This window comes from Cupressus sempervirens, chromosome 8 (genome assembly GCF_028749045.1).
Source record: "Cupressus sempervirens isolate cs-2001-9-10 chromosome 8, ASM2874904v1, whole genome shotgun sequence".
Lineage (NCBI taxonomy): Eukaryota > Viridiplantae > Streptophyta > Pinopsida > Cupressales > Cupressaceae > Cupressus > Cupressus sempervirens.
Window position 1 is genome coordinate 614,239,866 of NC_143125.1, and position 11,528 is coordinate 614,251,393.

At 28.5% G+C, this 11,528-nt stretch overlaps 1 protein-coding gene across 1 annotated transcript; it reads right to left on the reverse strand.

The window, feature by feature from the left end:
* Positions 1-9,346: 9,346 nt before the first annotated feature.
* LOC149543920 (uncharacterized) lies at positions 9,347-10,710 on the reverse strand. Its single transcript, XM_089796349.1, has 2 exons — positions 10,579-10,710; positions 9,347-10,480 (listed from the first exon to the last, which is right to left on the reverse strand). The coding sequence occupies exons 1-2, from the start codon at positions 10,594-10,596 to the stop codon at positions 9,488-9,490; spliced, it is 1,011 nt and encodes a 336-aa protein (XP_089652475.1). The 5' UTR covers positions 10,597-10,710; the 3' UTR covers positions 9,347-9,487.
* Between the last annotated feature and the right edge of the window lie 818 nt (positions 10,711-11,528).

Here is an 11,528-nt window from a genome sequence, read left to right on the forward strand (position 1 = left end):
TTTATTTAAAATCATATTTATTTTTAAAATTTAGATTGGTTATTTATTTTAGATTGGTTACTGGCTTATATTAAAATTAGTTTTTTAAGTTTTTAAGAATTATTTTATTTTATCTTTAAAGTTTTCATTTAGATTTTTAAAAAAATATAGACTATTATTTTAAATTTTTGATGATTTTTATACTTGATTTAATATTAAATATTTATTTTGATGACATATGTACAACTACATTACTATGTGTTCTATTTAAATCACAATTAAAAAATAGATGTTATACTATAATCATTATTATATGTATACATTTTGATTAATAATTTAAGATTATGTTACTTAAATGTGATAATAGATTATGTATTAATACAATATAAAAAATAAATATAATTATAGTTCAAGATAGTAATATTATGATAAAATAAGTAATTCATTGATAAAATCATTAAATTGCTATTATACAATCATAATATAATTACAATAACTAACAACAAAACATTTAGACTCAATATACACCTATTAATTAGTCATTCTAAAGATTAATTTTTTTTCTTAATATTTTATTTTCTTCTACTTGTCTTTGTCCTAATAGGCCGGGACTCATGCTCAAACAGAGCCCTTGTTCTCCTTGATATTTTTGGACAGCTGTTAAAGTATCAATAATTATGAAATGAAAGAGATAAGAATAACTTAGTCTAGAAATTTTGAAATAAAAATAGAAAAACATAGAAAATTATTTACCTAATATGATGAGATATCCAAACTATATAATGATCTCAACGCAAACTATAGACACCATCTCATCTCGCTTGCATTTACCATGGGTTGTTGTTTCATATTGGATAGGACAATTAGATATGTGACTACATTTGAATATTGCTACACAGTTCAAAATATTTTTATTTTGAACAAAAGGAAAAAGTCTATATATAAATATTAAATGAAGTAAAGACTGATACAATAAGAAAAAATGGCAACAAAGCCATCAATTTCTGTGAAGAGAAATCGATAGAAATAGTAAGAATAATGGGTTGAAATCCAAATCTAGAATTTGATGGCATATGGGTTGCTTTTGCAATTTTGAGCCTATATGACCTGTTTAAAAATTGTAAGATAGTATGAATTGATAGGCTAAATTTATTACTAAACCATCAATATTTTTTATAAGCAACTTAGTATTTTATTTAATATACATAAATGAGATCTTATAATATGTGATAAATATATATTATTTGATATTTAAAAGTTTCTCTCTTTTTCTTTTTGTGTTTAGGTATGTTTCTATTTTGTATTTTGATATTGCATTTTCATATTAATTTAAAAACTTGTTGAAATAGAATATAATGAACTTTAAAAACTTATTTTTTTTATATAATTATATTAATTATAAATTTGTTAAAGTATAGACATGAATTTAGAAACTTGCTTCCTTTATTTTAGACTTTTGTATAGATTACTAATTTATATATTATAAGTTATTCATAATAGAAAATTTTGCATATATTACTAATTGATATTTATTATTTTCTAAAATATAAACTTAAAATGATCTATTAAATTATTTATTAAAAAAAATTACAATAAACTTTTTTTCTTAAAACGTAAAATGAAAGGTATGAAAAAAACTAGCCGTCATAAAAAAAATCATATGACAGGCAAAGGCACCATCAAATTCTAGGCCTTGGTAGAACCCAAACAACTACAAGAAGGAGATTTAACTTCTAGTCTCTTTATTTTCCTTTTGTTTATGTTTACTAGTTACTAATTGGCCCATGCAAGGATTTCAATTTTATTAAGCAGGAGACTTTTTTTTCATGTGGAGAGATGTTAATTGGGCTATCTTTTTGTATAATTATAATAATCTATAATTTTTTAAGTTAAGTAAGTTTAATTATAGAAAATTTGGGGCTTTTTGATATTAAGGAAGGGGGTTGGTTAGTTAAATGGTAATGAATTTTGGTTGATCTTAGCCTTGGCTCTTTTTTTTTTTTTTCCTATTCTAGGTTATCCCCCATTTTGGTTGAGCATTTGCTATATTTTCTTGTATTTATATATTATTCTTAATATTATATTAAGTATAATTTTAGATTTTTCTGAGACACTTAAAAGAAAAACATTAATAAGAGATATTCTTTTTGTAGTATGATATCATCAAAATTTTATTTTGTGTTCTTTTGAGAAAAGATTTTTCACCCAGAAGATTATATGTCAATTCTACTATTCTATTTTATTAATATTTTATTTTTCACAATAATGGGTCAAAGCCAAGAGCAACATGGGCCTTGAGTACACATAAACCCAAGATCTCATTGATAGGAGGCTTGTATCTTAATGCTTCACTACGGGTTCATCCCCTATACTAATATACCATTTTTATTATCATAAATTTATATTCTTATTGTAAATTTTAAAAAGAAAAAAAAAACCATCCAGATTAACTATTATCACATTACTAAACAATTGTAATTTATTATTTATTATTCTAATCATTATCCTTATCCTTAAAAAAAAACATTATTGACACCACTTTCACTCCCCATGCTTTGATTATATATGCCTTTAAGTTAAAAATTTAATTACCATTTTTATTCAATGGGTACACCTCATGGAAATTAAATGTATTTATAAAATTAAATTTACAACCTTGGTTTCTTAACTTTTATGAAATCAGATCTTTGTATGTTGTGAATTATTTCTCCTAGACTTTTATATTGCTAATGTATCTTAGCAAGTCTTGAGTAATCCATCTCCTTACGCACCTTTTGGGAACATGGGAGTTCATAGTTTGAAAAATGTGGGCCCATTTGTTAATAATTTAAGGGTATGGACTATTCTTAACAATACCCCAAATGGTATGTTTGCAACAATTTGCATGGTCAAAATTATCTCCAACCTTCCTGATTTGTTAATAAGTTTATTTTAAAAAAAAATTATTTTAATATTTTATTCTCACACTATCTTCTTCTATCATTATAATTTTGAGTTGTGAACATCCTTTCCTTTCTTGGATTTATTTTAAAGTATTAGATTGTAGCCAAAAGAAAGGGGGACTGACTCTATAGTACAAAAAGGGCTGATGAAAAATAGCCAGAGGTTACCACCCACCTATCTAACTAATACTAGTTTTAAAGTTCAGAAAAAAAACGTAGAAAAGTTCCAAACCAAACAAATTCTTACCATCCACCCTATTCCGAACAATTATATGAAAAGTAAAAACATACTAGCATCTAATAGATTTATTGCTGCTATTAGTCCACTACTTGATCAAAAATATACATGTAACAAAACCTCATAGGGCACCGAGTTCATCGAGGACAAAAAAATAAGAACAACATCAAAAAATAGAACAAGGGCTAGTTGCCCGTTTTCTTCCCACCTTCCTCATTCCTCTTCTCCTTGGGCTCTTCCATGTGTATGTCCACCCCTTCCTCTTTGAAGGGTTTCTCAAGGAGATTTTTTAGCAAATTCTCCTCTAGGAAGCCACAAATGGAGCAAGCGGTTCCACTCTCCTTTCCCAAGTCCTCTTCATCCTTGTTCATCTGCAAGAAATAGAGAGTGGTGGCAGAAAAGTGCATGACCTTTGTGGAGAAATCCACCAAGGTTTCAATTTTTTTACAAATGCCAATGTAGTTCTCCGCGAGCTCTTTCATAGAATTTTATAGCCTCTCTAACCTTGCCTAGCTATGGCTCTGACCATGGCTATGTTTCCCTTTTTTCCCCTGACCTTTGGGAGTTCCTTTCATGGGGGAGGTGATGTCCCCCCCTTGCTCTCCCCCCCTCCCAAAACCCTTTTTCAGGGAAGGGATGCCCTATCTTGGATTTTATTGAAACATTTAATGGTAATATTTGGATGAACTCAATCTGTAATCTTTCTTTATTTAGCTTACTTTTTGCTCTAGTTAGCAAAGCTTTCCATATTCATTTAAAGTTTATTATAGCTACCAATTTGATCCAAGTAGATCCTCATCATTATAGTTCTCTAGTAATTAGTAATGGGTTTTTGTTTAAGTTCTTGATACTATTAATCTCCTATATTGAGAAGATGTTAGCTCATGAGCCTTACCTTTTTGCTAAGTTTTATTTTTATTAGAATGAATGTTGAGCAGAGGCCAAAGGAGTATCTATCAATGTTACTATAGAGCTTATCTAAATAATTATCGGTATTCCCTTGGAAGTAGTACAAATCCTTCCCCTAAAGAATGAAAGAGATTACTAATAGGAAGTAATAAAAAATTGATCAATAAATTCAACTAACTAATTTACAATTTAATATAATATATTTAATCTAGCATTTCCCCTTCCTTTTTAAATATTCCTAAAGGAATCAACTTTACATTTCGTGAGGGACACCCTCCATCCCCTAAAGGATTACACAATACAAGATGTTGATTATATAATATGATTTTGTTTTGAGAAAAAATTTGTTTAAAAATTTTGTCAAATTGTCTCTTTATCCTCAAATGGTACAAACTTGCATTTTTCTCTTAGTGCATTAGTATCAAACTCTTTAATTATAGAATTTTAAATTATTCGACAATGATCCCTAAGAGATGTGATATATCTTTATTATAGTCTAGTGATGATGGAAGGATATAATTATTAATCATATACTCCAAAGCTTAGTGGAAATCAATCCATTTTAATCTTAACACAAAACATTGACTCTTTCTCCAATGATTTGATAACAAAGTCATTCTTTAAAAAAATAGTACAATTTTAAAATGGAAAAAAAAAGTGAAAGAAGAAACACAAATTATTCTCATCCAGAATACATCTCAAAGTGAGAATTTTACTTAAGATGATGAAAATTAATCTATCCACCAATCTCTTTAGCCTATAAATTGATGTTAATATATTTTACTTATTTGATTTCGTTGATGATTTTTTGGACAACCAATCATGTGTACTAAAAATTGAATGTTCTTATAGAATAAGTGTCTTGTTGTCTAGGGTAATAATCTATGTGATCTTCCCTACAGTATGAATTTTTGTCTTTCAACATTTTTTGGTTAACTTCATATAGTCATTATAGAAGCTTTTGAGGTCTTTGAATTTTAGTTTCTCAAATTTGTTTCTCATGATAGCTCATCAATTCCTTTTGTTGGACTTCATAAATTTCTTTCATCAGGTCTTGGATTTGTTGATCAAAGGTGGTCATTGGTTCTCTTGGTTAGGCTATAGATCTAAAAGTACGATTAAATTTGGCTTTGACTTTTTTACCTTTTCAACTCTTAGTCTTTAAAAACTTATTAATGCACATAAGAAAGAAATAAAGGGTGGATGTCAATAATTAATCTACATGATTCCTAAATACTAAATATTAGATTACATTTTCTTTAGTATTAGTTTATTTATTTATAGCTTGATATTAGTTTAGACAATTTTGTATAACAATTTTGAACTCTTATTGCCATCTCGTTTATAAATTTTTTTTTATTGTTCTTGAAGATACAATTCAGACAAAATAACAAATAGTTTCTTGTTTCTACATATTTTTGTTTGTTTTCAATATGGACCATCACCTTATTCTACCTCTTTGTTACAATTTTTGAATCCTAAAAATGTCTTCTCTTTTCTTGGAAAATACATAGGATTTTTTTAAATTAGAAGAACCCCTTTACATTAGTATTCTCCCTTTTTAAAGAATTTTTGCCCAAGTAGTTCACAAATACTCATAAGTTCCTTTCACTAAAATTTATTTTTCCATTAGTCTCTCTTCATGTAGTTTATCCAAACAGCATCTCTTAAATATTACATCCATATTGAAATAATAATTAATTCTTTTAAAAGAATTATTTATTTCCACATTCTTTTTCAAATTTATTCCACCCTCATTAGCTTACAAAATTTACTTCTTTTATTTTCATTTCACTTTACAATAAGAACGATTAACTCTTTGTAGAACAAATTATGTGAGAAATTAATGTTACATTAAAATAAATTTTTTAAATTATTATTTTACTTTTAGATGTAGTAATATTTAATTCTTTTTTGTATTTTTTAGGCAGATTATGTTTCATTTTTTTTTAACACCAATGTTTTAGATCATACTCTCTGATCCATCATTAGGGTGAGAGAGCTAAGAGAAACATTGATGGATCACATAGTGTGATCGAAAATATTGATGCAAAAAAATTGAAACACAAACTACCCAAAAAATACAATGAAGAATTCTAATAGATTGTGGAAAACTTCTATCTAATATTTAATTCTTTAAGAAATTGAATATAATGAAAAATAATTCATGAAAATTTCTTTTGAAAACTCCCTCTTTTAGTTCTAAAAGGAGGATATTTGGGATTTTAAAACTCTAGGCAACACCTTATGTAGTATAATTTTTATATGGTTTGAGATTATTTGGAGCAAATCAACAATAGTACCATTCTAATGCTCTTATCTTTATAGATGATATATTAATGTGTAAATCACAATATGTTTTGGTAGTCTTATCATAAATTTTGTTGAGTTTTTTGTTTTACTTTCTAGGTGACCTTGAATATTTTAAAACTAGCATTTTTTTATGTTAGTTCTTTGTTATCACTTTGACTTGTACAAAGAATTTTTGAAATCCCAGCCATAGAACTAAGGAATAGTGAAAATGAAAACAACATCCTTCTATTAGGGGTACTTTTTATTTATTTAAGTTAATGCATTATAAACATGAATTCAATTAGAGTAACAATTATAGTCTTTCTCACATGTATTAAATATTTGAATTATTAATAAATCTAACTCTTTAATTATAGGATGATGATTATGTGACCATTATATTTGTATTGTCCACCATGAGCATGAGTAACTCACAATAATAATTTCATCTGCTTGAGTGAGATTTGACCTATATTTTGTTAATATTTTCCTTACCTTGAAAAATGTGATCTTTCATGGTAGACATGTTTTTTTGTAAAGGCTTTATATATTGATGTAATTTATCCTTGTTGGGATAGTTAGAGGTAGCTCTTTGAAAAATAACTATTGAAACATTTGAAGGACAAGTGTGACTATATTTTGATCTATAATTAGGTTTTTATTCTTGTTGTCTAAGCGTACATGTTGTTGGCTATCATTTTCACTATCACTTGTTGATGTTTCTATTATGCAACTCATGATGCATGGTATGGACCACACTCCTCGAGGTTCCTCTTACTACATTTGTATCACATAGCAACCATTAAAAAAAAATTATAGCCCCTTCAAATTTTATGCAACCTCCAAAAGGCACTAAATTTCTATTTATTAAATTTATTCCTCTCTCCCATACATAACTAACCACACTATTACACATTTAGTAAACTCACCAATTAAATGGAGTTTGAATTTGTATATTTGATTTATACTGACTTAAGGAAAATGAATGATTGACATCAATTATTTATTGATCACAATTTTTTAATTCATTTGTTAAATATAATTTTTAAAATACATATAGATAACATTAATTATTACATAAAAAGAATTTACAACCATACCAAAAACATAATCTTTTTACAGAAAGAAAATATATTTTTATTATTCAAACCAAATAAGAGATTTGCTCATATAAAATATCTTATCTTCTTCCAATAACAAGACTTCATATTTAACTAGTAGTTGCATGTTTATGTACATGCAATAATAAGCTCATAGAAATATATACATGTCACACCCTAAAAATTGTTAAATAATAAATAGACTATTAATAAGTTAAACACAAAATTCTATGATTTGTTATTAATAACTATTTTCTATCAAGAATAATATTTTTTTTTTTGGCATAAATGTTTAACTAAAATAGTAATAAAATTATTAATATTTAAAAAAAAAGATAAACTTGTTGGTTGTAATTTAAGAATTGAATCATCTAAGAAGAAAACATTCATTTGTTGTATATTACTTATTATATGCATTTTTTAAAATATGCTTTTATCAGAATTAGAGGTTTAGTAAATATATTAGAGATAAAAAATAGTTTTTATTTATTTAATTTTTTTTTTTAATAATCAATTCTTTATCTAGCCTTATGTTCTATTAAAGTTCTACTAAACTTTTGGTAATAAGTTCTATTATTTTTTTAGGAAATAAATATGTATAAAATGTGTTAAATTTTTTTATAATAGAAGATAAATAATATATGCATATCATGTATAATTTAATTTAGATATAAATATAATTTATCTTCTTTCTTTTTTTTATCCGTAAGAGGCCGAAGTCAAGATTAATTATTATCTATTATTATTCATTATTATTTTAGTAAGCACAGGTAGATTTGAACCCAAGACCTCTTCAATAAGAGGCTCACAATTTACCGTTGTGTTGTAGGCTCTTGCCTAATTTATATTAAATTTTAATTTATGAATATGTTAAAGAAATTTTCCATACCTCATCAATTAATTCATTTATATTGTTTACTTTTGAAAATAATTAAAATAATAATGTGAATAACTATATATGTTACCTACCAAATTTTTTTAATATATTTTTGCACTATTCTTAAACGTGGATCTCATGATTATGTTATTATAACATTGTGATACATATTTTTAAATAGAACACTCTTGAAATAGAACACAATATAACTTATATAGATATGTTGGTCATAATTTAAAAGTTGAATTTTCAATCATCTAAGACAAAAAAGTTCATTTTTTTACTATATTTATTTTTTAAAATTTATTTTTATCAAAATTTGAGGTTTAGTAAATATATTAGAAATGAAAAATAAGATTAGAAAAAAGAGTATAATTAGTAAGTATTTTTTATATATTTGAATTTTGTTTTATTTTATGTTCTACTAAAGTTTTGGTAATAAATTCTATTACTTTTTTAAGAAATAAATATGGATGTAATTTTTTGTTAAAATTTTGTATAATAGAAGGAAAAAAAGCATATTAATATATTTTAATTTAGATAGAAATTTTATTTATAATAAATTTTAATTTATGAAAAGCAATATTTCTTATCTCTTCAATTAATTCATTTAGATTGTTCACTTTAGAAACTAATTAAAATAATAATGAGAATAAATATATAGGTTCCCGTATCAAAATATTATTTATATTTTTCAATTATACTAAAATATTCCTATGAAAATGGTTTATGTGTTTGCAATATTTATTTGTCTATTTAATTTCCATGCTAAAAGTTAAATTGAAAAAAATTTGTAAAATACTTACAACAAATGTCAAACCTAACTCTTGGTCAAAACACAAATTTTTGAATGAAAAAATTTATTTTTTATAAATAAAAGCTAATTAAAATCCATGAAACCTGAAAATTTTCTGACAAGAATTGACAAAAAACGGAAACAATGCTCCCACATATGAACCTATCAGCTTAATATGAGCCTATCGGCTTAATAAGAAATATATACTTGCATTTTCACATACACAGCACCAATACCCAACAATAGAAGCATGTTATATAGCACAAACTGACATCACTAAGATGGACTTATTTCTGCCATGTAGGTCGAGATAAAGACACCATCACTGCTTGAAAGACACCATCATTCGAGCCGCTAATTTGATGAAGACGAGAGTTCCCCGGCCATTAGGTGATCTGGAAGCCAAATGCTTAACCCCTGATTTCCTTTACTCAGAACAAAAAGCTTTGGACATTCTTTCAAACTGTTACATTGCCTCAAATCCAGATTCGTTAAGCGTGGAAGTTCCCCAGTGTTCGGAGGCAATTCTTCTAGCCTTAAGAAAGAGAATAAATTGAAAGCTTTTAGTGACCTCAGACCTCCGATGTTGGAGGGCAATGTTTTCAATTTCACACAGCCACTTAAATCAAGATTTGTTAAAGAATAGAGCTGCCCAAAGGTATCAGGCAATTCCTCCAGTTCGGGAATAGTGCACCTCAGCTCTTGTAAAGATACAAGATTCGCAAAGGTAGGAGGCAATTGTTTAAGCTCATATGACTGCACGCTCAACTTCTTCAACTGGCCCAGACTCCCAAATTCAGAAGGCAATCCTTTCAATTCCCAGCATTTTTCTAAATTTAAAACCTCTAAAGAGGTTAAATTACCAAAGCTTGGTGGGAGTTTTTCTAGGTTGACACACTCTGCTAGATTCAAGTGTTTCAGCGATCTCAGGTTTCCAAAAGTAGAGGGCAATTCTCCCAGTTGCTTGCAGCTTGTTAAGATCAACTCTTCTAAGGAACTCAATTGCCCAAAGGAATTTGGCAGATTCTTCAAAGAAACGCCACCACAGATGCTCAATTTATATAATGAACGCAGTCCACATATCTGATTGGGCAGCTCCTGCATTTTATCCCATTCATCTAAAATCAAAACCTTGAGAGCAGTTAAGTGATCAAGCCGCTCGGGCAATCTCTGGAAAATTCTCAATTCTCTCAAATCCAGTTCCTCCAAGGAAGAAGTTTCTATGACGTCGGCAGGCTTGAATTCCTCCACGTTTGCAGATTCATGATCTAAACGAGCATCTGGGATGACATTGGGAGGATTGGTAGATTGTGCTGCGGCTTTCATCAACCGTAGTTTCTTGGGTAACTGCGTCCGCATTGTGATTCTATTTTAAACAATCCATTCCAAATATAAACGAACAAATAAGTGTAGCAAATTATAAGAAATTATGAGTAAGGACTCACCTGATACAAAGTCGTCATGCTGTCCTTAAAGACAGGGCCATGGAACACAGCCAACTTCTCAAGGGACCCTAAGTTGGGAGGCCATAAAGCAGAGATGTCGCCGCCTAGATAGAGAAACCTCAATTCTGCAAATTGTGGTATCGTTTAGCCTGATCGTGATACATTTATCTTGTCACCCAAGGCCAGAACTCTCAGAGAGTTTTTCATTGAGAAAATGCGCCTCTCATCAAGTTCATGCCCAGATTCAGAATCCTCCCCGCTAAGCCAAACTCCCTTAATTTGACCGAGCCTCTGCAAACACATGGAATCAATATGCGGAGACGTAGGAGAAAATAAACCCTGGAGAATGATATCACTGAACATTTCTTATTATAGATGTTTTAAAAAATATACGTGCTGATATATTTCATTATATTAGTATTAACATTGAGCTACAAAAATAATTTAAACATGTATTTATGCTAGTATATTTCATTCATTCTGGTACTTAGTCTAAGACATACCTGATCGTCATCGACAACTTGGAGCCAGGACTTCATATCGACAATTCTACTGGATTCAGACATACGCAAACCTTCTTCTTGGATGATATCATGAACAATCATCATTTCTTGCCTGGACGTCTTGATCAAAGCCGCCTTTTCCAGATGTGCAATTTCATCTCCTCCAACAATGTACTCCACATCGCGGCGCCTCCGTGAGTTGAAAAAGAAGCAGCAAATATCGAAAAACGCCTCTTGCGTAGATGGCTCCAGCTTATTACACACGAGAGCAACTGCACTTTGGCTCCGACTGTCTTCGTTTTTTCTCTCCAGATCATGAAACATTTCCGTGCATTTGTCTCCCGTGTAGTTATGCTTGCGCAGATGAGCACCAACAATTTCTAATACTAGTGGAATCCCGGCACAAATCTGAAGGGCTTTTCTCACATTTTCCTCTGTTTAATAGCA